The sequence below is a fragment of the Diceros bicornis genome, chromosome 22 (assembly GCF_020826845.1).
Source record: "Diceros bicornis minor isolate mBicDic1 chromosome 22, mDicBic1.mat.cur, whole genome shotgun sequence".
NCBI lineage: Eukaryota > Metazoa > Chordata > Mammalia > Perissodactyla > Rhinocerotidae > Diceros > Diceros bicornis.
Genome location: NC_080761.1, coordinates 23,703,122 through 23,730,797, shown reverse-complemented (window position 1 = coordinate 23,730,797; position 27,676 = coordinate 23,703,122). Strand labels below are relative to the sequence as shown.

The following is a 27,676-nucleotide window of genomic DNA, read 5'->3' as shown; positions in this document are numbered from 1 at the left end:
CAAAGTGGAACAGCAGAATGAGCCGAGGGCAAGTCTCCCAGGGTAAAGGGAGGTCCGTGGGGGGATCCCGGCCTTCTCACAACAGTAGGTCCCATCGTCCATGCCAACAGACAGGGGGACGCTCAGGCTTTCTGCTCCAACAGCGGGACAGCAGGGCTTGGTGAAGAGGACTCTGCTATGTTAGAAGACCTGGGCTCAAGTTGTGTTTCTGCCACCACAGGCCGTGGGGTCTTAGACACTCTGCTCTATCCTTCATCTGCCTCAGTCTCCTCGTTGTCAAAACAAATGGTGACACCCATTAAGGTCCCTTCCAGTTCTAATTTCTATGATTTCACCTCTTTTCATGCTTTTTTTTCTTTCCTAAATGTATTTGCTGATACCACCACATCTCAACCTTACGTTTGAAAACGTCTATTTCTAAAATTAAAAACAGGCTTCTTTTGGGGTGGGGTGCTCAGACATCATTCATGCATATATGTCTCTCTTCCTTGAGTGCCTCCTCCTCCTCACTCATTTAATCAGTGAATATTTATTGATCACTTTCGATGTGCCAAGAAACGTGTTAGACACTGGGAGTCGGTGGAGCTGGGCCTCTAGGAGCTCGGAGTGGGGGTAGGGGGAGGGAGCTGTGGGGCACACGGCAGGGCAGCCAGAGGGTGTGAGTCCCTTCACCTCCCTCTTGCCACAATCACACACCATGAGACCAGGAATTTGTGCGAAACAAGAGCAAAGAACGCTGAAAACGAGGAGCATGTTGTTAGAATCACAGCCCTTCAGATCAAGCCACCTGCTTTAAATGTTTACACCTACTAACTGCTGGGATTGTTCAGATATGTTGGTGAGGTACAGGAAAACCTTACAGAGCATACGGAAAAGCAAGAGAGTGACTCTATTTTCTCAATGTTACCTAAAGAGTTCACATTGCTCTGGTGGGTTCTTCCCTTTAGTGAGAATTGATTTAAGATGCTTGATTTGTCCCTCAGTGAAAGAATTTCTAGACTGGGGAAATGTGCTACAAGATGAGGCTTAGAGAGATGGCAATTTGAAATAACTATGCATTTGCTCTGCTATTGCTAATCGATGCTTCAAGTTGGGTCCCATTAACTTAAGATTTCTGAGCTGCCATTTTTTTGGAGGTGCCAATTAGATAAATGGTCATTGCGTCCCCATGACAACGGTGGAATGGCGCAGCAAATTCAGAAATATGGCGGGAGGGGAAGGGTAGGGAAGAGAGGAGGGGAGGGGAGAGAAGCCAGAATGGTCTCTATAGCAACAGGAAAGCAGAACCATGATGATCCCAGGGAAGGAAGGGGAAGTGGTGCTCTAGTTTAAAAAAGAAATCTAGAGGGCAGGACCATGGAGGTGATGGCATGAACAGGCAGAATGCTAACAGGCTTAGCCTACCAATACAGTCATGCATCTCTTAATGATGGGGATACCTTCTGAGAAATGTGTCGTTAGGCGATTTAGTTGTTGTGTAAACATCATCGAGTGTACTTACACAAACCTAGATGGTATAGCCTACGACACACCTAGGCTATGTGGTATTGGTCTTACAGGAGCACCATGGTATATGTGGTCTGTTGTTGACTGAAATGTCATTATGTGGCACACGCTTTAGGATTTATGAAGGAAAAATAAGAGCTGGGGAAGAAAGCAATTGAAATAATACCTATAACTCTATTCTAGAAATGTATTCGAGGGCTGGCCCCGTGGCTTAGTGGTTAAGTGTGTGTGCTCCGCTACTGGTGGCCCGAGTTCAGATCCTGGGCGTGCACCGGTGCACTGCTTCTCCGGCCATGCTGAGGCCGCGTCCCACATACAGCAACTAGAAGGATGTGCAACTATGACATACAACTATCTACTGGGGCTTTGGGGGAAAAAAGGAGGAGGATTGGCAATAGATGTTAGCTCAGAGCCAGTCTTCCTCAGCAAAAAGAAGAGGATTAGCATGGATGTTAGCTCAGGGCTGATCTTCCTCACAAAAAAAAAAAAAAAGAAATGTATTCTATTTCCTGTAACTAGGCGGAAAAAAGGTCAACATGCATTAAAGTGGCAGACACAGAATATATCACTTTAGACTCTCATTCCTCAAAGCACAGCTGGAGACTGGAGATGTCGTCACCTGGGAGTTGGGTGAAAATGCAGACTCCCTCCCGAGACCTGCTGAATCAGAACCTGCATTTAACAAGACCCCCGGGTGACTGAAATCAACGTTCGTGAAGCACCATCTACCAGGACAAGAGGTGCCTGTTAAACGCATCGAAAGGAGCACTGACACCACACTGAAACAAGCAATACTAAAGTGAAGGCTTGAGGAAGCCCGGAACATTCCCCAGCAGTGGCCCAGGGGGGTGAGGGAGGGACAGTGTGAGCATCTGCTCAGGTGTACGCAAAAAGGGTGTGTTGTCTAGAGAATTTAAAACCAGTAATACAACTCACCAAAAGCCTTCCTTTGGTACTGGCAAGTCTAGCTGGAATCAGTGAGGAAATTCTCCTCCCAGCCAGGGAGGACCACGGGGATGCCAATCACCTGTTTCCACTGGACAGGGCAGCGCATTCCTGGGCACTGAGGAAGCGCAGCTCTGTCCTAATTGGGGCCCGCCCCGCTGAGTCCTCCTCTGCTGAGGGTGGCCACAAAGGCAGTTTTTCTCACTCTCCATCTTCATCAGTGACATCTCTTTCATCACCACAGGGCCTTTTAATTTTGATTCCACAGAGACTCCGTTACAGACATCAAAGGTCAGCTACTTGCGCAAACAATCCTTTTCCCCTAGGAAACTGCTTAGACGGTGCTCCGACTGCACTCGGAGCAAGCTCTGTTTCCACCTTGACGGGTGAGCCACCCTACAGAAGACGAGTCCCTGTGTGGTACCAGGGCAGTCAGCGCTGCCCTCCTGGGTCTCACAGCCTCCCTCATCTTGTCTGCAGAGGAGGGAGGGTTGGACACAGGGATCTGGACTTGTTTGTCTGCTGGGGGGGGGTCCTGGGCAAGTCGTCTACGCCTTTGGAGTCTCTGATGACTCATCTATGAACCGGGTGTTTTCCGTTCCCCACTCTCATGCGCTGTCTGTCGTGAGGAGGGAGGTGACTCACGCCTGGCAGGTGTGTAATGGGCACTGGTGTACAGACTTGCCAGTCCTCAGGAAGCCCTGCTTATGCCCACCCAGGCGGGGCCCTACCTTCACTCAAGTTATCCCCTCTTCCCGCTCCTCTTTCCCAAACCTTTTCAGACCCAGATCAACTGCTACCCTCTCTCACCCACCTCCCCTGTCTCCCACATCTGAACTCCTATACCCTGAAGACAGGCTTTCTCATCCTCAGCACTATTGACATTTGGCCCGGATAATCCTTTGCTGTGGGCCCTGTCCTGTGCATTGTGGGATGTTGGGCAGCATCCCTGGCCTCTACCCACTGGATATCACTAGCAAAAACTCCTCCCTAGTTGTGACAACATAAACTGTCCCCAGACATTGCCAAATGTCCTCCCCCAGAGGGGACAAGATCCCCCTAGATGAAACCCACTGCCCCAGGGTCTGACCTTACACCCTGCTGAAACCATATCACGGTGGCCGAGTGACCTGGCTCTACCGCTGACCAGCTATGTCACCCTGAATGATTACATCATCTTTCTGTGCCTCAGTTTCTAACTTGTAGGATGGGCATGACCCCACCCCACAGAGGTCTGCTGTGAGGGTTCTGTGAGTGAACAGGCATAGTCTCAGAATGGAGCCAGGTGCACGGCACTAGATCTCCGTTAGCTATCAATCCTTCCATTTACTTCTCTCCAACAAGACCAAGCTCCTTGGGACGGAGACTGTATCTAATGCGTCTCTGGTTCTCACAGCCCCTCGGTGGTTCTCACGTGTGCACAGATGTTTAATAAGTAACTTGCTCACTGGTGTGAAAGGGCATCTGTGAACCTTGGCATGTGTGAGTGAGATGCCAAACACCGATGGGTCCTGTCTCCTCACCCCTGCCCACCCTTGGACTCTCTACATTGTCACACCACCAGATTAGTCTTCTCAGGCCAGGCTCAGACCTGTCTCTCCCTGCCACAAAACCAGCCCACTGCCCATCAATTCAAGCAGGAACTCCCTAAGGCTCCCTTCCTTTCTGCTATCCACCGAGGCCGTCCTCCTCCTTCAAGGAGCACCTTAAAAATAAGATAAAATTCTTCCTCCTCTAAATGCTCATAGCATTTCATCTCTATGTTGCCATCAGGGCCCAGTGAACTCTTCCACTGATAAATTATCCTCCACACGCATACTGTCATTCTGGCTTCCCCCATAGTTCAGCTCGGCACCTAAGAGAGGCCCAATTAAACATGTTTGAATGAATGTGCATGTTCAAAGTAGATGCTTTAATCTTATCTTTAATGAATATTAAGCAAGAAGTAGAATTTAAGTGGAAGATGTAGGAAAAAAAAAAGAAACTAAATGAGGCCAAAGAGGACTATTTCTTTCTGGGTGTGATTATCTTATGAGGAATTAGAATCTAATCCGTCTCATTACAAACAAAGAGGCACCCATCTCTGCAACCTATACACACATTCACCTTGACCTCTCATCCCCTGACCCCTGGGCCAAGGATGTTGGCTTTTGTGATCTTCTTTTGCTTAGAATAACTATTATATGAATTCTCTCTCTCTCTCAAAGCTACATTCTAGCTGACAGTCTTTCAGGAAACCCCAAGGGACCACGGAAAGTCACTGGATCCCAGTTTGCCTGCAGGACCACAGTGAGGCCTACAGATACTGTAGTGGGGTTTACAGATACTGCAGTGGAGGAGAAATATTCTTGTTCCTACTGGTCATGCAGTCAGCAAGTTCCAATGTGCTTGAAAGACTTACCTGGATGCTTCATTTCTAAGAAAACCTAATTTCTTCCCCTCAAATATTGGCACTTAATTTTCTTTTAAGTAGGTTGTCTCAGCCTTATGCAACAGCATCAGCTCAGGTTGAACAAGAAGTAATTTCATTCAGGTGTGAGAATGAGAACACAGACTGTACCATCTCCTTTTTATAGTGCCTGGCACGTGTGGATTGCATTACACAGGTTCTGGGGGAAGATAAACTCAACTGGATCACAGCCATGGTCACTGTGAAGGAAAAAGTGCTCTCAAACTTGAAGCGTTTCCATGATTCTTAACAGGGATGGCAAATCATCCCAAGTACATCTAGCTGACTGTAAGCAATTGTCTGGATTACTGAGCTGAGGAAAATTCTGTTGAGGCTGAGTCCAGGCTCAGTGGGAGAGAGTGCTGTGATCGATTAGTGATGTCTGTGATGGGCATCGTATTAGAGAGTAGTGTTTGTTAAGTGAGCTAAATACACCATCCTTGATCCAAACATAGTTTCAGAGAGGAATCTGTAAATAATGACTTGATTGTAAACAACCTGAGAGGAAGTCCACGCCTTTTGTATCTGTGTCCCCCTCAGTGCCTGACACTCAGAATATGTTCATAAATATTAATGACTAGATTGCAGTCACACTTCTTGCCATTTCAGGTCTACAACAGAAGCTGATTTTTCTCATTTACGTACCTTAATAATGCTCTGGCAGGTGGACAGAGGCAGGCCCACCAGGCTGGTGCCATTTATGGACATGATCTGGTCCCCGATATTCAGCTTCCCTGACTTCTCTGCAGGCCCACCATGCATCATGTTGGCTATGATCACGGTTGGCAAGATGGATCCCCAGCCAGACTCCACAATCACCACACCTAGGATTTCTCCTTTCTGCTTCTCGATGAAGACCTGCAAGGAGAAAAGCACTCAGAGAGCGTGGATCAGCCACCATTCAGGGCAGCAACAGAAATCAAAGCATCTCCCCTCTTCCCATCTTGACTAAAGAAGAAAGACATGTCCCTGATGACTCCAACCCAAACGAGTCCCGTCTTCTCTGTACTCCAGGGCATTTGGGGTTTGTAAGAAACGATTTAACCCAGCCCCCACCCTTTTTTGTAATTCTTGTTTCACGTGAGCAATCTCGCCTTGGCAATACAACCTTGAGGGGCACCTTTCTTCTGCAGCCCCAGTGAGGGGGGAAAGAGGCTGTGTCCGTGGGAGTTTTGGTGGCATGTTATGGATTCCAGAAATAGCTTTTGGATTCCATGCACAGGCTCCCCCATCCCATGGTGCTTCACAGATTCTCTCCAACTTTTAAGACTCTTGAGTTAAAAATAAATAAACATACGTTACAGAAACCCTTCTCTGCAAGAAGAAAGCTGAAGAAAAAGAAAAAAAATGATGCTCAAGTTATCACAACCAAAACGTTGGAAGTGCAAACAGGAAGACTATGCTCTGAACATGCATAATTTTTTGTGGCCTTCCTGGCAGGGCAGAGAAGACGGGAGTTAGTCTTGGATACCTACAGTCTGGTAAGGTGTGCAGAGACACCACAGAGGGATAAGACACTTCTTGGAAGCATCCAACAAAGAGCACAGTTATTCGTATTCATAGATATACATATGCTCAAATACATACTGTAGTGGTGGCAGTTGGGGCCTGACAAAGTCCCCTTCACAAGCCAGTGTCCCCATCTGCTGCTGCTGAAGCGGACAGCTGGTCCCTTAACTACCCAATGGAGACACCCCTATTGTGGGGTCAATTGTGTCCCCCTCAAAATTTGTATGTTGGAGTCCTAACCCCCAGTACCTCAGAATATGACCTTATTTGGATATAGCGTCTTTACAGAGGCAATCAAGTTACAATGAGGTCATTGGGGTGGGCCCTAGTTCAATATGGCTGGTATCCTTATAAGAAAGAGAAATTAGGACACAGAGACATGCATAAAAGGAAGACAGTGTGAAGACACAGGGAGCAGATGGCCATCTACAGCCAAGGAGCGAGGCCTGGAACAGATCCTTCCCTCATTCTCCTCAAAAGGGACCAACCCTGCTGACATCTTGATCTCTGACTTCTGGCCTCCAGAATTGCGAGGCAATAAATTTCTGTCGCTGAAGCCACCCAGTCTATGGTACTTTGTTACGGCAGCCCGAGCACACCTATACAGACCTGTCCAAACTTGGTGTTGGTGACTGGCTGGCACAGGGCACAAACGCCTGCTAGCTCCCTCGGCCCAAGGTGGGACAAGTCTGTCCTGTGATTTGTGACTCAGAGCTTCTCTGGCTCAGAAGGAAGCTCACCCCTGGTGATGCCACATTCCTCCTTAGCATCCTCATCATCCTGCTGCCTACACTCGCTTTTTCCTGAGGGCACTCTCCCCCAAAATCCCGTGAATAAGAATCCCTGTCTCAGGCTCTGCTTCGAGAGAAACTAAGAGACCTAACATACATTAGGGGACAAAAAGATCACTTTCTCAGGACAGTTCCTTTTACCTATGAAAGCTGAAGCCCCTCAGCTGGACTTGCGAGCCCTCTAGTTCTGACCCGAACCCCATGCTGGCCTCCTCACGTCCTCTCCCACACACACCCCCTGCTCCAACCACGCTGCCTCATTCACGGCTCCCCAGACAATTCCCGAGCTTTCTGACCTTCACGCTCCGTTATTTGGCCCGGCCCTCTGCACATTCCTACCCTTTCCAAAAAACACCCAACCTCCAGACAGCTCAGACGGTGCTGTTTTCCTCCAGACACTCCCGCAGAGCTCAGCCCAAAGCACCGGGGCCGCCCCTGGAGGAGCGCAGCATTCATCGTCGGAGGCCCCCGATCGGCTCCAGCAGCCAAGCACAGTTGTCTCTGACTAGTGCTTGTGCCCAGCACCATCATCCAACATTTTTTGGTGCCCTTTCCTAGACTGTGGGCTTTGTAAAGACAATGCTCAGGTCTCATCCGCCACTAGAACTCACCCTAATATTAGCTCAGGACTGCCGGGAGCAGAGGACGCTGTGCCTCACTGCAGTCATTTAACAACAGAGCTTCATGTGTGAGGAGCCAGAGAGGTCCTGAGCCCCAAGCAACGTCTTGCCAACACCACACTCGTTACTTCCCCCCACCCCGTCCCGCCCTCACTTCCACAGCAGGGCTGCCCTCGCTCCCTGGCTGGCCCAGCTCAGAGAACAGCTTCAGGAAAGTACCTACATCTTTGCAGTTTTCTGACTTGGAGAAGTGGATCAGGTCGTCGTTGTACATGTCCTGGGTGTTGAGAAGATCACTATACTCCTTCTGGCTGAGATCTTCGGGGTTAATCCCATTCGCCCTGAGGAATTCCTGGTATGCCACGCTAAAGGCCTGCCCAATGGACTGTGCGATCAGCTGGGCCTAGAGTGCAGCCAGAGAGGGAGGACGGAGGTCAACAGGGCAGCGCCGTGGGTGGGCGGCCTGGGTCTCCTCAGGATTATGAAGCCAGGCCAGTGGGTCTACACGGGCACTAATGCCTGCTAGAGGCCATTTTCAAAACACGTGGGGGACATTTTAGATTATGACAATGATCGTAAGGGAGCTACTGGCATTCATTGGACAGGAGTCAGAGATGCTGGACTTACTGCCAAGCAAAGGCGAGTCCTACACAATGAGTCATTCTCCATCCGGCACAATTTTCAAATATCCCACTGGACATTCATGTACATGTAACACCTGCGTCTAATTATCTGAGTCCAGGACTCAACTCTAATCCACATAAAAACACAAAGACTTTAATTGCACAGCTCTAATACACATTGAACGTTCCAAGAATACAATTATCAGCCTGCACATCTGCTGTCCTGTGGGGTGATTCTGTGTGTGTGTCTTATCTATTTACCTATTTCTTATTTAGCTCTCAAGTCAAAATGTCAGATAGAAAGAGTTTACAATATTCAGCTGAATACTGTATTCTCATTTCTAGACTTATTAATCAAGTAGGTTTACGCATCTGATGACTCCATTATTCCTTCCAGAATGGTTGGGCCCAAGCACTGACATAGTATAGTAAGTTTAATTTTATTTTAGCTTGCTTTCCTTTTATTTATCCTTTGTGTTACATTTACAGTGATACTTTATTTTCTAAAAAAACTTTCAAAAGGGGGGGTTATATTATCTATGAATTTCAATTCAGGATAGTAACGGGACATTACAAAATATTTGTTGTAAAAAGGGACTGTTGGGTCCAACAGAGTTGAGAACTCTGATCTAGTCCAACCCTGCATTTTCCATGTGAGGAGACTGAAGCCCAGAGACACAAAGCAACCTGCTCAAGGTCACACAGCTCCCAGGACAGGAACTCTGCTTCCATTGTTCTTTCTCGGGCACTGGACTTCGATAACATTTCCCTGCATTAATTAACTGACACTCTGACTTGGATAGCCAGCAGCACTGAGCACTTCTTACATGCCTGCGCTGCATTAAATGCTATACAAGGGCCATCACATGACTCCTCACATCAAGTCTGATCTTAAGTGTGACTGGTCCGCAAGCCGGCCGCCTAAGCTCTTGAAGCTAATGGTGTTTCAGAATTTAGAAATTTTCAGATTTTAGAAAGGTAACGGGGTGCATATATTATATACATTATGTAATAACCCTTTTAGGGTCCGGGGAAGTGCCCTATAAATGAACACAGTAATATTCCTGCGGCAAAATGTGTAAGAGTCACTGTGAGCTGGACAAATCCTATAAATTGCCTCATGGCAGTTCAGGGCAGGTTTATCAGCCAATTGACTATGAAAATCCCATTTGTTCCTCGGGGCTCTTTAGCCTTTGGAACTGTGTATCTCTTTTACTGTCCTCAGTGAACAGATCAGGAAATGGAGTTGAGAGGGTAAGTTGCCCTCTCCCTGGGATGGGGGTGGGCGGGGGGCTGAATCCCAGCAGATTGAGTCCAGCGCCCACCCTCCCACCCACCACACGGCTCTGCCTCTCTGTGAAATTCTAATGAGTGGAAAAACACCAAAACAAAAAATCTCTGGAGTGACGCTTTAAACACACACACTTCTAACCTCTACTTTCATTTCCCTATCTTCCCTAACTTTTGCTAAAAGCAGCTAAATAACAGTGAAATCAGAACTTTCTGTGTGGCTGGCTGTGGGAAAAGATATGCTTAACTTTTCTCACTCTGAGAACCTGGTGACTTCACACGCCTCAAGTCACATCAAGGGCCACCTCCCTATGTCCTGCCGTAAAAGTGGAAGGGAGTGAGACATCGCTTCAGGCATCAGAGGCACGCGTGGACGGGTGGACCGAAAAATACACGCCGAGACCATGACCAAGGGATGCACCTGGCGAACACCCAGGCTGATATTCATGCACTATCTGAATATCTGCTGGGGCCGCACAGCAGCCGAACTGTGGGAGGGACTATCACTGCACACGAGCTTTGCAGCCTCACGGCTTGTACGTGAAGGCAGGATTCCTATCCAGCTCTCCCAAGTCTGCAGCCAACGCTCTTTTTTTGTCCTTTGCTTCGGAAGCAAAGGGGTAAGGTTCCCAGGTCCACTCATGTCCTAACTCTTGCTTCCCCATCCTTTCCTTTCGTCATCTTCCCCCACAGGAACCCCAAGGAAAAGAAGCCCCTCCTGAGGAGCTCCAGCCTGGTGGAGGTGGCCGAGGGTCACATAGGGATGCTCGTCCCTGGTGAGCAGAGCTAACTCCACATTTTCACTGGCCTGCAGGACACACGATGCTTGAGCTTCTAAATCTATCTCTTTTGGAACTTTCCAAACACCTTCTAAAACTCAATTTCCCCCAGTTTGCAAAGTTTGGCCGCAGTCTTAAAGGAACAGCGGGGAGAATGTCCTGGAGAGGCACCTCTAGCTCTCTGCCTTCTCAGTGACCTTGTCCCTGGGGCCGCTTTCTCAAGAACCAGCCCAGCAAAGGATGGTACAAAACCTGTGAGTGTCTCCCCCCTCTCTGTGGCTGCAGCCACGCCAGCTCTGGTACCCGGGAGAAAAGCAGTGTGCCTGACTCCTGATTTCTTGGAGGAAGGCAATTTATTGCAGCTAGATGAACTCGCTCTGGGAGAAAAATGGCCTCTTTTAAGGAACCAAGGCTACCACAGGTAATTACAGAGCTTATTCAACTCTGGCTGGAGGAAGAAATAGCCAGTCAATAGTACTGACACGGCCCTCTCGGGGCTCTGCCTTTCAAAACCACTGGGGGACTGGGAGACTGGCCCAGAACGGAGCTGCTGAGGCCTGCCAAGCTTTGGGAGAAGCTTGGGTGCTAATGTAGCTTGAAGACTGGTGGTCTCGCCAGCAGACCCAGGGACAACTGAGGGAGAAGGCCCAATGGCAGAAAGGGCCCCGTCTCTGTTGTAAACTAATTTTCTCTGCTGACTGATCACCCAGAGACATGGGGATTCGGAATCACTGGCTTTGTGACAGGAGCGGCAGCTGGTTTTTGTAAGGTCTGGGAGTGGGTAGGGGCAGGGATCCCAACGTTCCTGGAGCCCACAGGGCAGTCCTGCACAACCAAGAATTGTCCTTCCGAAGTGCCCTAGTGACCAGGTGGAGACCTACTCGGGCCCCCACGGGTCTGACTGCATTCCTCCCACTCTTCTCCTTCTCAGCTCTCCAGTGGCTTGTCCTCTGTGCCTTTCCTCAAACTACATCAGCAGGCCCCTGCCTCAGGGTCTTTGCACCTGCTCTTTCCTCACTCGCACTTTATTCAGGTCTCTGCTCAGCTGTCACCTCCTCAGAAAGGACTTTGTTCACCCTCCCTGAAATAGCCCATCCCTCTACCCCTAACCTAGTTTTATTTTTCCTTATTGAACTTTGCACTACCTAACTTTACATTAAGTATAAGTATCTATTTCTTTTGTCTCCCTACAACCATGATGAACACCTTATCTATTTTACTGAACCGTACATCCCTAGCTCTAGAACAGTGCCTGTCACATAGTAAGTGCTCAATAAATATTTGTTTCATGTATGACTAATTAGGCTGATTTAGGTTCTGAGAAATAGAGAGAATTAGGCCACCCAAGGGCAGCCCAGACTATAAGGAGGGGAGGCCACCCTTACGTCCTCAGACTCGAAGACGTGGCAGATCATCTTGTACTGCCTTTTTCCATCCTGGGACGGGTGGGAGGCTTCCACGTTCTCCTGGGAGTTGGAGCGGGGCATCCGCCTGCGGGCCATCAGCACGACGATGTTCCCGATGTCTGCGATGTAGGAAATGGTCCTCAGAGGGTGGTCCATCATTGTCTCCTGGACGGCGGAAGGGAGAGGATGGTACGTCCAGCACAGCACCTAATGGCCCATGAGAGAGTCTGCCGCCCCACAGCCCAGCCAAGCACGGACTCTGATGGCAGATTTACATGCACCCATCCAGGCCTGAGGGCAATTTCCTTGGCTAATGATAGCCCAGAGCAGGAAGTGGTCTGCAGCATGTGAAAATAAATATCAATCATTTCACAACCAGTAGAATCTCTGGTGGGGAAGTTTAAAAAAAAAACAATAAAAAGTCTACATGTGACAGTTGTATTTTATTTTTGTGTGTGTGTGATTTTAAACAAAATTTCTTAAAAGGCTAATCTGTTCACGTTCATGAATCTTCCGATAAAAACATGAGAATTATTAGCAAACAACATCCATGGTTTACTTTTTCCTTTTGATCCTTCCCCCCAGCAGCAGGCATTGCACACACTGCCTTCTAGCTTGTGTGAAAGCCAGCATCCGGGGACAGCTGCTCTACAGACATGGGCGCAGTCTCTGAGGGGACAGCTGCTCTGCAGACATGGGCGCAGTCTCTGAGGGGCCAGCTGCTAAGCCCCACCCCTGGGAAAAGTGGGAGCCAGCCAATACCTGTGTGTCAGCATTCAATACTTTGATTCTCTGGGTAGAAATGAAGAGATCCACCTCGGTCATTGGTTGGGATTCACCTTCAGGAGCCTGAGAAGAAAAATACACCACGGCAAAGCTTAGTACATCACTCTAACCCAGGTGCCTGGGAGCAAGGTTAGCTCACACACAGAGGCATCGAGACACAGTCACCAGAACGGCAAAGCAGACTCCAGAATTAGACTGCCAAGGCTGAAGGGACCACACAAAGGATGGACACATGGATCAGAGTTAGCATCTCCAGGTTATAGGGAAAAATTGGGAATCCCATTTGCTTTGTCCCCTGTGGAAGCAGTAACTCACTGCAGTAGATTTGACTCTACAAACAATGATCATGAATGGCCCTTTCTGCAAGGGTTTCTGAGCCCAAGAGATTAAAAGAATATGGGCAAATGACTCAGATCCCAGGCTCCTGGGAAGTCACTTGGAGTCTGTACCTGCTCAAGTGATGGGGGACCAAGTTCACAGCAGGTGCAAAATGAAGTCACCTGGCAGTTCTGGTAAGAGAGTCTTCATGTCCACACACCACCACAGCAACAGAGAAGCAGTACCCACTCCTGACACCACCCCATTTAGAAAGAGCCCCAGTGCTTCAACGTCCCAGGGGTAGGTCATAAGCACCTAGAAGCTCCACAACCAAAAAAGCACACCAGTCTGGTTCATTTAGGGCTGAACTCTGCACATGTGTGGTTATTAGCGAGTTTTCTTTTTTGCATCCAGCAATCTGACAAATCCACAAATCAAACGTGACTGTAATTGAGCAGACCCGAGTCCCTGCCACCTTAACGCTCCTGGATGGTGGGAACTCCCATACGACTGTACAATTCATTTAGCATCTCCAATCTGCTCCCTGTCGTTCCTCTGAAGTGAAATGACTCATGAGCAACAGAAAACAGCCACTTTAGGCAACTGAGTTTTGAGAAACGTTAGCTTATGGGGCGGTTCAAAAAGAAATCTGAACAAAAACTTGCTGGATGCAGAAAACAAAAACACGAAATAATAAGAAGGCAAAACATAAAGAAATGAAAAGAACAGGCAGAACACCAAGCTGATGACGTTGTTTGTACTGCACCTTCTTCCTGCTTTTGGCTAATTTCTGGGCCATCTGCTTAGCATGGAACAAACAGAGACAGGAGAACAGTTAGAAAAGAATTTGCAGAGACTCAAAAGTCGAAACGGGAACTGACCAACTAATACTGGTAGTAGTATAAGGCGTTTCTGTGGGAGGAGGACTGGCTTTAAAAAATCCCACGCTATAATCAATTTCCTAATTCAGAATTTAGGTGGTGGTTGGGGCAGTAGGAGGAAGGAAATGTACTGAGGCGCCTCCTCTACTTAATTGCAATCCATGTTTTCAAAGAATCAATTTTTGGTTCTGTTGATGCTCTTTATGGTATGCCTGTTTTCTGTTTCATTGATTTCAGCCTGTATCTTTATTTCCTTCTACTTTCTTCGGGCTTAATTTGCTGATTTTCTTCTAGCTTCTTGAGATGAAAACTTAAAATCTGGATTTTCAAACTCTTTTCTGATATATTTAAAGCTATGAATCTCCAAGTACTGCTGAGCTGTATCCCACAAATTTTGACACATTACAATTTAATTATTTCATTCAAAGCATTTTCTAATTTCCACGGAGACTCTGTCTTTGCATCTTGGATTATTTAGAACTGTTACTAATTTTAATACATTTGAGGATTTTCTCGTTATCTTTTTATTATTGATTTCTGAATTAATTCTACTATGGTCAGAGAACATACTCTAATTTCAATCCTTTGAAATTTGATGAGTCTTAGCTGTATGGCCCAGAACATGACTGACTTTGGTGAATGTGTCACGTGGACTTCAAAAGATGCATTCGTAGTTGTTGGGAATAGCATTCTACCAATGTCAATGAAGTCAGTTATATTGGTTAAGAGTATTGTTCAAATCTATGTACCTGCTAATTTTTCTTTGTTTGTTCTATCATTTATTGAGAGAGGTATGTTAAAATCTCCAGGTGTTACTATGGATCTGTCCATGTCTCCTTTTGGTTCTGTCAATTTTTGCTTTATCTATTTTGTATCTATGTTATTAGGTGCATATAGTTAAGATAGTTATATCTTCCTGTTGAACTGATCCATTGTTCTCCCTCTTTATCTCTAGTAATCCTTCTTGCCTTAAATTTGTGTAATATTAATATAGCCTATACCTAACTAGAAACGGATGTAACATTCCGCCTTTTTCTTATAAGCAGAAGATAGAATAGTTGACAAAAGCAGAGACTCTGGGGCCAGATTGTCTAAAACTGGATCCTGGCTTTGCTACCTACAGTTGTGTGATTTAGAGCAAGCCACTTAACACCTCTGTGCCTCAGTTTCCTCATCTGTAAAATGAAGATAAAAATAGTACCTATCTCATAGGGCTGTTTTGAGGATAAAATATATGCAAAGCTCTTAGAATAGTGCCTGGTGCATTAGAAGCACTATATTTGTGTTCGCTGTAATATGATTTATAATCTAAATTTATAATTTACCTCTGTTAGGATGCAATTTCTTGGCTTTTGGTAAGGCTTGCTATATATACACGGATCTTGTACGAATGATGGTGAGTCAACGGCCAAACCATGAACGCTGTTGTGGTGATGGGGTGGGGTGGAGGAAGACCTGCTCTCTCACATTCCTTCATACTCACCTGGCAGAAAAGATCTTTTGCTCTCAGCAACACATCTCTATTTCATTAATGACTAAAATGTGGTGTCTGTACTACCTGGTTGTGGAGAAACTGGGTGAGTCACCCACCCAAACACCAAATAGCTCCTCTCTGGGATACCCAGGAAACTAGGGCAGCCCCACTCCCACACAGCCACCCCACAGCTCTCACTGGTGGTCATGAGTTCATGGTGAACAGTCTGCTCTGGAAAAGTCTAAGGGCAGTAACCACAAGTGTAATCTTCATCGCTGAGCCTGACGGTGGAAATATTTCCGCATCTGAGGAGTGGCCCTAGGCTGATGCTATCCTATGTCACACCACACAGATTTCTGCGTGGAATCTGAGAGTCCTGCTGGGGCGTGTTCTGACCTGTCAGTTAAAATCCTTATGACAAATGACTGCTGTGAGATCCCAATGTTTGTCTTCTGCCACCTCTTCTGATATGATATGGCAGTAATGTATGAATTTCCATTATTTTTGATACCAAAACCTAACAGCTATTGGTCAAAATTCTTCACTCTAGGGAACAGTGATCTGAAAGGGCCCTTGCAAAGGAAAATAAGTCTGCCACCAATGGAATGCCCAAATTCTGTTTTCTACTGGAATGGGTGATGGGGAAGAAGATTCAAAAGGCAAAGTAAGTTTCATGAAAGGCATTCTGAAATACATTTATGAAGTTAAAAATATTTTATGCACTTAGAGTAATACCATCTTTAAATCACTGATGATATTTCAAGTGCCCCAAAACAAATTATAATTAAAAATTAGACATAACATTGGAAATGATGAAGGGGTCGGAGGCAGAACGAGAAACTGGAGTAGCAGAGAGGTCCAAGAGAAACATAAGGCCAGCATGCATTTTTTTTTTTTTTTTTTGGTGAGGAAGATTAGCCCTGAGCTAACATCCATGCCCATCTTCCTCTATTTTATATGGGACGCCTGCCACAGCATGGCTTGATAAGCAGTGCATAGGTCCACACCCGGGATGCGACCCTGCAAACCCCGGGCTGCCAAGCACCAAAACGGAGCGTGCAAACTTAACCACTGCACCAGGCTGGTCCCAGCATGCATCTTAAAGCAAAGAATGACAACATCCATTCAAGTCCTGTGTTTCATAGGATTGATGATGGCTTACCACCCAGCAGGCTGTGGTGCAAAGGACACAAACTGTGGTACCGTCCACCCAATCACCCAATCCACAATGTGTACTGACTGTTGACTGTTGTTAAGACCCTCCAGGTGAGTCATGCTGGTGATCCTCCTGACCCTTCTAGCTCTTCCTCCCCCAGTTGACATTCATTGAGCGCTTGCTCTGTGTCAGTATCCTAGGCATGTTTATGTACATCAGTGTAAAAGCTTACAGTAACCCTGTGAGGCAGGCACTACATTATCCTCATCTTTCAAAAGAGGAAACTGTTGGGGCCGACCCGGTGGCGCAAGCGGTTAAGCGAGTGCGCTCTGCTGCGGCGGCCCGCGGTTCACCGGTTCAGATCCCGGGCACGCACCGATGCACTGCTTGTCAAGCCATGCTGTGGCGGTGTCCCATATGAAGTGGAGGAAGATGGGCACAGATGTTAGCCCAGGGCCAGTCTTCCTCAGCAAAAAGAGGAGGACTGGCGGATGTTAGCTCAGGGCTGATCTTCCTCATTAAAAAAAAAAAAAAAGAGGAAACTGAGGCACAGAAAGGCTAATTAACTTGCCCACGGTCACACAGCTGTCAAGCAGCAGAATAGAGATTCAGACCCTGGAAATCTCACTCTACACTCCAAGCTGCTGGTTGTGTGACCTGGGTAAGTTTCTCATCTATAAACTTCTCAGTTTGCCTGTAAAGTGGGGTTAATAATACCCACCTCACAGGATTCCCTACCCCCTCCCTTCTGAGGAGTAAATGAGAGCACGTATGTGAAGGGCCTGCTGTAAGTGTCAATATCCTCTTTATCGATCATAGACTTCTTCAAGTCAGACAGGAAAGTACATGGCTTAAAGCTACAATGATAGAAATTTGAGTTCTATAATTAACTCATAATTTTTACATTTAAAGAAAATCAGAAAAGAATGGAAAAATCTGATTTTGGGGGACAGACTAGTAAAGATAGATATAAGAATATTTGATAATGAATGTTCCTTACAAAAATGCATGAACCCAAAAATACCAAAAATCATTTTTGACCTGATTCCACGAGCCTCCCAAATGTAGAAAGAATGGAAACATACACCCCACACTCTGTGTGGACAAGAGGCAGTTTCTACGGCTCAGGTAGGAGCCAGCAGGTCACCCTGTCTTCTGGCTGAAGAGGAGAGAACGAAGAGGGAGTGAGTGGAATGAAGTGTGGAGATGTAGTGAAGAGAAGGGAAGACCAGTGAGCTGGCTGCACTGGCTTCAAGTCTGTTCTCAAGACAGGGGTCAGGCAAGTTCCCACACTGTGGGGGAGGGTGTGTCTCTATCTAGGGCGCTTTAGATACCGACAGCATGTAGGGCAAAGCTCTCCAGAAGTTTCTCCCAAAACATGTTCTAGAGAATCCTAGCAACAAGACTTTAAGGTATCCCACAGTGACAACGTATTCTCTGTTCAAATAATTATGGGAACTTTAACCAGAAGTTCAACAAAGTGAATTAAATCTCCTTAGTATGGGACTTCTCAGAGCCTTTGATAGGAAAATGTATGTGGCAAATACCCAAAAAGGAGATTATTTTGCAGCATTTCTTGAGCTTTTTTGCCAGTGGAACCCTATCAGTGAGAAGCACTTGGCTTGACTGGAATGCCACAGAGCAGAGAAACGATGCTCCATGAGGCTGGAAGGTCCACCCTTCTCTAAGGCAGTGGGTCACAAATTGTAGTGTATATCAGAATCTCCTGGAGGGCTTACGAAAATGCAGGTTCCTGGGCCCCATCTCCCATGAGTTTGACTGGGGTGGGGCCTGAGAATCTGCATTTCTAACAACTTCCCAGGTGATGCTGATGCTGCTGGTCCGGGGACCCCACTTTGAGAACCACTGCTCTAATGCATTCTTAAGTTATATGGGGGCTTCCTGGAAGGATATTATTTCTTCTCAAAAATGATGAGCAAAGGCAGAAAGGATACATTAGGGAGGGTCCAAAGATGAAAAAAAAACTGTAAAAAATGGCAGATGTCTTCTAATTCTGCTATTGCATTCAGACGCACCTTATTTCTTATATTCTGGTAGATGGAAAAGGCTTTTAATTTCAGCTTCCTCAGCCTGCCTTGCATTATTGTTACCTAAACACTCTTCTTGGTTCCCTTACTAGACTGTACATTTCTCAGGGTCAAGGACTGGCTGCTCTTGGTTAATTTTCATCTCCTAAAATGCCCATCACAGGGGTCTGCATAGGGACAGTTTGCTTTCTGAGCCAAATTCCTTTGTTTTCTTTTCACATTAAGTAGAAAATATCCGGCCAAACCACAACTCCAAATTCTCTCCCCTTTAGCAAAAAAATCTGTAAATTCTTTGTTCAATTAAGAAAATTGTACTTCTCCAAACTCCAAGTGTAAATCCAATAAGCAATAATCAATTCTAGTATACAGTTGGTGCTATGTGAGTGATGAGCAACACAGTCGACAAACAGAACAGAAATTAAAGACTGCTTTGAAATGGAAACATAAGCTTCAGGTTCGGTGTTCCCTCAGGGACGAAGCACCATGAACACCACAGCCACAGCGGGACGCACGGTGAGGGAGGCCTCACTTGCATCCACTGGGTCAAACAATGTAGGCAGAGGAAAGACAGAGGGGCCAGATGGGGACCCCTGAGGGGAGTGAGGGAGGAAGGAGGAATCAGAAGGAAAGGAGGAAACCCCTCCGCCTTTGTTTTGGTGGGAGCATCACGGCAGAAATTACTTATCAGTTTGTGGTGAGGATATTGCTAAAAGGATTTCCAAATAAATCCACAGCTTTCTTTCTCCCTTCCTTCCTGGATGGGCACTATAAAATCTGCAGCCTCACTCTGCTCTGCATCTCTTTGGAGGTGGCCTAGAATAACTCATTCCTGAAAGGTCAGTGTCTCTTTAGGAAAACGTGTGGCCCCACCTCCCTTAGAGACAGGTGTCTCCTAGGCACCTGCGGGCACCACAGTGCCTGTTCCCCTTGAGCCCACCCCGACTGATCCGGAAAAATGCTCTCGGCCCCTCGGTTCTCTCTGCAGACGATGAGGTCTTTGTGCACACTCTTGACACTTTCGGGAGTAACCACGGGTCTGAACGCGGCCGTCTTCTCTGACAATTTGAACAAGCGTCTGGCCGGGTATCAAGTCAAACAATCAGACGGGCATTTAAATGGACGTTAAAGGAACACGAGGCAGAAAATATTTAATGACAGGTGACAGTTCCTTCAGATGCATCGAAGCACATTGTAAAATGATACTTACGCATGAAACGGAACCATTTAATTTTACCACTCTATAATGAATTCCTCACACTAGAGTAATTTGCTGTAAAATAAATATATGTTTTCCAGATGCCTACTCTGCTCTAGACAGGTCTAAAATGGATTTATAATCAGCCCTGCTTGTTCTGATCGACAGAGCCACCTAATTTTTTGTTCAAATGAACAGTGGAACTTCTGGATACCAATCCTTTGAAGCATCAAAGTAAACTCACTGGCTTCTTATCAGTGAGCTGGACTTTACAGAAGGGAAAACCACACTCTCAGATTCCACTGTGGAAATCAGAAGACATGATTTACAGTACACTTGGCACTGGGTGGGATCTGGTACCGGGTTGCTGGAGTCTCCCCTGAGCACCGCTTTACATCAGGTGATGTGCCTGGGCCTGCTCCCCGATCAAGGTCATCTAATACTACATATGTGTCACAGGGCAGCAGAAAGACAGAGAAACTCTATGTATAGGAGTCAAGAGCTACCAGGTCAATAAAACCAATAAACAAGTTGCCCAGAAGGAAACCTGAACCTTAACATGTTTGAAACCTTGATGAGCAGAACCTAGGAAAAACTAGAAAAACTACTCTCAAAGCAACACAATTTTCTGTCTCAGGGGTCTTCAGTACATCTTTTAGGGGGGATTGCTGCTTTGTTCTGGAGGACTTACCTGAACAGGCCTGGGTTGTGTTCCTCGATGGGGTGGGAGGCTTTGGCATTTTGCAGGAGATAAATCTTTGTCCCGTGGCCCCATCCTGGACATTACAGGGCGTCAAGCATCCCTGGCTCTACCCACTAATGCCAGTAAAAATGCCCCCAGAGACTGTGGCAACCAAAAGTGCCCCCCACCCATTTCCAAACACCCCTTTTGGAGGTGGTCCCTGTCTGTCAGAGAACCAGAGTGAGGCCAGGTCTTTGCACTCCCATTGGTACTGGGGAAGCTAAGGGCACCACTAACCTGGGAAACTAAGTGCTATGTAGAGAGTTTACATAAGCTATTCTGTGGTATTGCTGTCTTGGCATCCATTTTGTTTGGTCAAGTGGTCTGCAGTGACCCTAAATGACACTAGTCCTTCATGCAAGCTCATGCCCTAGATAACAGCCCACAGAGTCACAGCAAATGTAAGTTCCTGATATGACTCCCCCAACAGCGCCTGTAAAAACAGTCTCCCCCACCTCCCAGGGCCTTCTCCTTGTGTGCCCCTTAGATAAGACCCCCATGGAGCTTACCAAAACCCTGCTTTTTGGTTTGAATTCACGAATCTTGTCTTAGCCTGGGAACCCCAAAGCACTCCACCCACGGACCCTAATAAAGGAATTTGTCCCAGGTCGTCTCTCTCTCTGCCTGCACCCTGCCTTGACCTCCCTGGTGGCCCCTCGAGGTGTGCTGGGTACTTCCTCCAGGACCTGTGAGTAATGAACTTCTCTAATCAATTTCTCTTGTGGTCTTTTGCTCAGCATCTGGCACCCTGGGGCTCTACCTAACAAATGTTAACTTAATAAAATCATAACCTGCTATGTTTGGTAACTGTGGGACATGAGGAGGCAGAACTATGTCCCTAAAGACATGGTTTTTAAAGTTCTTTGCTCTGTATGAAATAAGACAGGACACTGCCTGAAAAGAAGCTCGTTCTCCCATATGGGGCTGCGTGTTCTTGTTTTGAATGTTGTACCTGGCAGATTCTAAATTAAGACAACGACGACTGTGGGGAGACCTAGGGGTATTAATGTCACCTCTTTATGGTAAGGGGAAACAGTGAAAAGGAGTTAGGCCAAGCCTGGATGGGCAGCTCAACAGGAACCTGATGTTCTACCAGCAACATTACGGAGGCTTAAAGACCCAAAGATTGTCATGAGTTGTCCTGCTGGGAGGCACAATGTAAGATGCATCTCTGTGGGTGTGGGTGGCACTCCCCTTGAAGGAAGTGGATCCTCCCACTGTCAATCATCCTGGTAGACACTACTTTTTGGAGAAGACACGAACACCACAGAAGTGGGCCTTGCGGTAGCAGGGCGTCTGAGGCACAGACAAGGTTTGTACATCCTGGATGAAGTGGTGCAGTGGTCCTTGATATGTAGAAGAAAACAGTAGGCCCCTGTCAGCAATTTTGACATTGGGTCTGGCTTATGGGTCTTATGACAATAGCCGACCCTGGTTGCAAATTACTCTCTGGTTTATATATCCTAATTCCTAAAACGTCAGTAATAGTATCGAAAGTTGCAGCATGGGCTCACTGTACTATGGATGGTTACGGGAAGGGCCAACGCTGAGCTGGTTGGGGAAGAGCGCCTCCTCCAAGCACAGAGAGGTCTTAAGAGCAGCAAGCCACTTGTGGAGGCCCCAGCGGCAGGACGATGGAGAGCAGCTTGATGAGGAAGCAGTGAGAGGGGACCTGGGGACATTCACACAGCACCCTGGGAAACTGCAGAGTGACTGGGCAGCAAGGGGCTCAAAGTCACCATAATTAGTGCATCAACAGAAATATGACCTTGTTTAATATTCACCGTGTGGCAGAGCCTGGGCACGTGAATAACAGGAAGCAGCTCGGGTGGAAGGACCGGCAGCACCCCCTCTGCCCTATGACCTCTATAAATTGCTGCCCTCTCTTTCCTTCGAGCTCTCAGGGAGCGTCTCACCTCTCGAGGCCTCCCCTGCACTCCTGTGGCACTTAATATCCAACACCCTTCTCTCTGCTCGGGTACACCCTGCACATTCGCTGGCTTGATTCATCTCTCATTGGTGCTGCTCAACTTGAGGGTAAGGATCTCACTTTATAAATCGCTCTTTTCCTTCCCTCTCGAGACCTTGCACAGCCTTGCGCACATAAGTATTCAGGCACTATCATTTCCTTGACTAAGGACTCTGAGTAACTGCCTTCGACTTGTGCTTCTTTCTCATTCCACAATGCCACACAAACACCAGGATGGAATTTGGGAATGCCTGATTGAGAAAATATGGAAAAGGAATGGTTCCTAGAGGAGGGAATCAATTTTGACCAGTTGAAACTAGACAAAACCAATTCTGGTGAGTCCTAACCTAGTCCAACTTGCTTCAAATACCTGGTTTTGGGTTTCCACAGTGATGCTTATCCCTGTGGCTCTGGGTGAAAATGGCCTTGTGGTTCCAGTGGGGCTGCTCAGTGGTTCTGGGTGCTGATGGCCCATAATGGCACTTGAACAACATGATGGCACTGTAAATGTCCCTGTAGTCCTGGGTTTGTTCATGATTCTAGGTAGTACTGGCCTCATGGTGGAGATTCTAGAGCTCCATGGGATCAAACCAGTTATGATTGATTTAGACTAGTTGTGAATGACTTAAATTAGATGAAAGTCATTCTTCCTGGATCAAACAGGCTCATTCCTTTTAAATCTTGATAGAACAGCTTCAAACAGGTTATGACTGGCTCAAACTAGTTTAAACTGGGTTAGCGTTGCAGTGACTTGTTCAGACTAGCCAGGTTAGATTTGATCAACTGGTTCATTTTACTTGAAGCAAGCCAGTTCAATCTAGCTTGAACAGGATCAACCGGTTTGAAAGCAAAGCAATGAGACCTAGCCTGGACCACACTGTAATACAGTGTTTAAGTCACTGATCTCCGGCTGTCAGTGGAAATGCAGTGATAAAGCTCTAATATTTGAGACATAATACTCAAAATGATGTCTTTCTTATCATTTCAACTTTACAAAGTTTGTGATCATACGTACTTTTTCTCAAGGCTAGCCACTGAGAACAACCAAAATATATCGTATTTGTACATAAGGACTCCAGTACACTTTTTTTTTCTGTTTAGAGCTGTTGGCAGGCACATGTCTAAGCGCTGCCCGAAACATCCCAGTCCACTCTCCTCTAAACTCGGGACTAGATATATGAGGCGTGGGATGACCACTCTGGACAGCTCAGGTGCCCACACCTGCCCACCGCACCCCCTCACCTTGATCCTGCTTACTGCTTCCTGGGCCTGCATCATGCGCACGTTTTTGGAGGGAGTTTTGTCTGAAAGCAGCTGGGTAGAGCCAAGGTAATTGGCAGCAAAAATGATTCCATCAATCAAGTCCTCGGGGTCACAAGGTCCAGGAACTGTAACACACAGAGCCGCAGCCATGAGTGAAGCGGCCCTGGGGTGGGCCTGCCAAGTCCCTGACTGCGCACCACCCCTCCCCCACTGCTTGCCACTGGGCCAGGTGGCCCAGTTCTGGAGACCCCCGAGCAGGTGCGTCAACCTGCTAGTCTAAGGCCTCGCTTTGTGTCTACCTTCACTCACCCCTCGTTTTCAAATAGAAGGAACAACTTCTTCTTTGAGTAATTTACTTCATCCAGGCCATTTACTGTGAGAAATGATGTGAATATTTATTTAAATATGAAACATAAAATTCAGTGATAAAGGATGTTGTTTCTCCCATTAGACTGTGAGCTCTTTGGGGACAAGGACCACGTCATATTCATCTTTGGCTCTCCTGTGTCTAGTCAGTGTCTGTCACCCAGTGGGTATCAAATAAGTGTTTGCTGGACAAATGATCAGGTGAGCAGAAGGCTGTCTTATTAGAAAACCTCATTTTACAGCAGTTCCTTTCCTTGCCACCCATTCATATCTGTCCCTTCCAGTTTATTCATTATGGGGGAAACAAATTTTATAAATCAGAAAAATAGGTATTTGTTTCAGAATGTCTGGATTCCCATAATGGCCTCTGACCCCAATGCTGTGAGACAGATAACATTACCCCAAAGCCATGGTCTCATGCTGCCAACCTTGCTGACTTACAGGCTAGAATGTTCCTGGCCTGCGTCCGCAAACAGATCAATTCCAAGGAAAATCGGAATTTCTGTTCTCATTGACCAGCCTTTTAAATCAAATTTTAGTTTTAAATATTTAAAATGGGGCATCTGATTCTAATCATAATCACCTTGTAAACCCTGCTTGAAATTAAAACACGTCTGGGACTAATAAATAACTTTACAACAGATGCACTAAGAAAGGCATTTTAATTCTGCAATGAAAACATATATTTTCTTTGGCTTGAATGCCATATTGGAGGAGACTAAAATATACATTTTAACATTATCTAATGTAACCTCAGGGTCTTAAATTAGATAACCTGAAATGCAAAAACTTGCTTTCTCCTCTTGGAGAGCTAATCTGAAATCGTTTTTATTTTTATCCTTAAACATTAAGCTCATCTTGAGCTTCAAAAGCCGCTTCTGATGATATAAGCTACTTATCAGGGTACAGACTTAAAATAGTCTATTCGTTTTTCCAAAACCAAGGTGGTGGCTGAAACAAAGAAATTAACAGTGTTTTAGGAAAGGGCCTTTACAAAGCATCTGTGTAGTAATTAAATAAGGAAACCTGTTATTTGTCTTATTCTCGATCTTTCTGAGAAAGACTTCTGGACAAACACTGAGTGGTACCTCCACTACATACCAGTAATTCATATTCTTCTCAACAGCCACATGCTTCCTACCCTGAAACCTTCAGAGATGCGAGAAGGATGCAGGTTATTTACAATATACAGTTTCAGTTGTGTAGCAGGGAAGCACTAGTTGAACTAAAATAATGTACGGACCAGTTAGGTCCTACACTACGCTTTCTAAAAAGTAAAGATTATCAGTCTCATGGGCCGGCCCCGTGGCTTAGCGGTTAAGTGCGCGCGCTACGCCGCTGGCGGCCCGGGTTCAGACTCCGGGCGCGCACCGACGCACCGCTTATCCGGCCATGCTGAGGCCGCGTCCCACATACAGCAACTAGAAGGATGTGCAGCTATGACATACAACTATCTACTGGGGCTTTGGGGGGAAAAAAATAAATAAATAAAATTATTAAAAAAAAAAAAAAAAGATTATCAGTCTTCTGTGATAAATTCTTGTGACAGATTTACAATGTTACTTAAACATAATCATTTTTGCCAACCAGGTATTGAGAAAAAAGATCTCATCCGGGACAGTAACTTTTAAAAACCTTCCATTTATTTTGTGAAAATAATGAATGTTAAAAGAAAAATAAAAATAAACTATGTACTTCCCTATGGGACTTCCAATATCATATATTCATCTCTGAGTTAGCTCATTGAAAAACGTCCCTCTTCAACTGTAATAAGTGTGGATATGCAGATATGTGTAAGAGCAATCCAAATAATATTTAAATGACTGTATAAATGTCAAGCAGCCAAGACACAGAAATATTGAACCTAAACAAATCATACATTTGAGATATGATGCCATTTATCTTCCAAGGAAATTGTTTATCATCAAATGGCACTGTCACTGTATCATACCCAGAAAAAAAAAGACTTAATTTCTTAAGTTCATTTTGGTGTATTTTTAAAAAGTTAAAAAAATTAACGTTATAATTGTCCTAAGGCAAAGAACTGCAGGTTTCATCCTGGCCTTCTGGAATGTGTTTTCCTCTCAGGAGTGCCTCTGTTTTGCTCTGTGAGTGAACAAGCAGACGTGTTACATCTCACACTCATGAGGCTGAGCTGAAAATCTCTAGGCCTGGAGGAACCAATATGTAGAAGAATGGGGTTTCCAAACTTCCGAAAACTCCCCGAGGTGCTCTTGCGGAATGCTGGAACTTCGCAAAAATGGTGCAAATAATTTGCAGGTTACTCAAGAAAGAAACCTGAGTAACAACCAAACCTATGAGCTTGTCCTGTGCTTCAGGCCCAAGGGGTCATGAAGGTTTATGAATCCTGGTAATTCATTCCCAGGCAGTAGACTATACCTAACTGTTCACTCACAAGAGTCAAAGGCCAGACATGGCCTCAAGGTGATGTCTGGGCCTTCTCTGGCCCCCAGAAAATCCTCCTTTAAGGAAGTGACAATCCACACTACCTGAAGAGGCATCTGCCATCCTCCCTACTCACCCCTCCTGATCAGTGGCACCTCTATCCTCTGTGTGAATGAGAAATAGGTGCTCCATTTGTGTGGCAAGACTTCAAATTGGGTGCATAGCTTGGGCTGAGTTTTGGCCTCACTAGGCCTCCTGACTGGGTGCATTTGTGCAGTGAACAACCTACACAACCATGTGTGGCAGCCCCGCATAGAATACCAGTTACAGGGGAATTGTGGAGACAGACTGCTGGTTCACAGCCTGACTTTGCTACTTGCTAACTGTGTGATCTTGGGAAAGTTATTTGCACTCTCGATGCCTCAGTTCTCTCATGCATAGTATGGGGATAATGATAAAACCCACTTCACAAGATCAAAGTGAGGATTCCATTAATTATTACATGGACAGTGATTAGAAGAGTAGCTGGCAGAGAGTAAGCGCTTGATAAATGTTACTATTACTAGCTCATCCAAGCAAGAGTCGGGAATTATTGGGAAGGTCTTTTTGTTGTTGTTGTTTAACACAAGAGGACCAAAATTTCTCCCTTAAAGTTCATTCCCACTTGAATGGTCCTTGGCGGATGTAAGAGGCGTACTGAAGTAAACGGAAGGAGACTTGGGTTTCAGATCCAATACGATCATTTCTAAGCTGGGTGAAGCCCTCGGCCTCACTCCAGCCTCAGGTTCCCATGGACAGAATCAGCAAAGGCAGGAGGAGGATTTTGGGGGTTTCATAGCTGTTGTTCTTTTAGTCTAAGATTCTATGACTGTTAAGATTGTGAATCAGTGACTTTGTGGCCTTTCTTCCCCACTATTGTCTTACGGCTCAGTGCTTCAAATACCAAAATGCTAAAATATTCATGAATGACTCATGCTCAATATTTCCTTTTCAGCTCTTACCTTCAACGTAGGTTGGGAACGAAGCCAAGCTTTTTCTTGACTGTAATTAAGACAAAGAGATTTCACAAAGGGCAAAGCATGATGAAAAATGCATTAACACAACCATCCATGCAACATGAAAAATAAACATATCACCACTGGCAGATATTAACC

General features: G+C 46.1%; 1 protein-coding gene across 1 annotated transcript in view; it reads right to left on the bottom strand.

Moving 5' to 3' along the window:
* APBA1 (amyloid beta precursor protein binding family A member 1) overlaps positions 1 to 27,676 on the bottom strand; it is a 64,257-nt gene that overhangs the window by 6,442 nt on the left and 30,139 nt on the right. The window contains exons 3-9 of the mRNA XM_058565698.1: positions 27,524 to 27,563; positions 23,730 to 23,875; positions 13,789 to 13,821; positions 12,681 to 12,767; positions 11,898 to 12,083; positions 8,044 to 8,223; positions 5,546 to 5,758 (exon numbers count right to left, since the gene is read on the bottom strand). Coding sequence (XP_058421681.1) covers positions 5,546 to 5,758; positions 8,044 to 8,223; positions 11,898 to 12,083; positions 12,681 to 12,767; positions 13,789 to 13,821; positions 23,730 to 23,875; positions 27,524 to 27,563 — 885 coding nt within the window. The remainder of the gene's footprint in view (positions 1 to 5,545; positions 5,759 to 8,043; positions 8,224 to 11,897; positions 12,084 to 12,680; positions 12,768 to 13,788; positions 13,822 to 23,729; positions 23,876 to 27,523; positions 27,564 to 27,676) is intronic.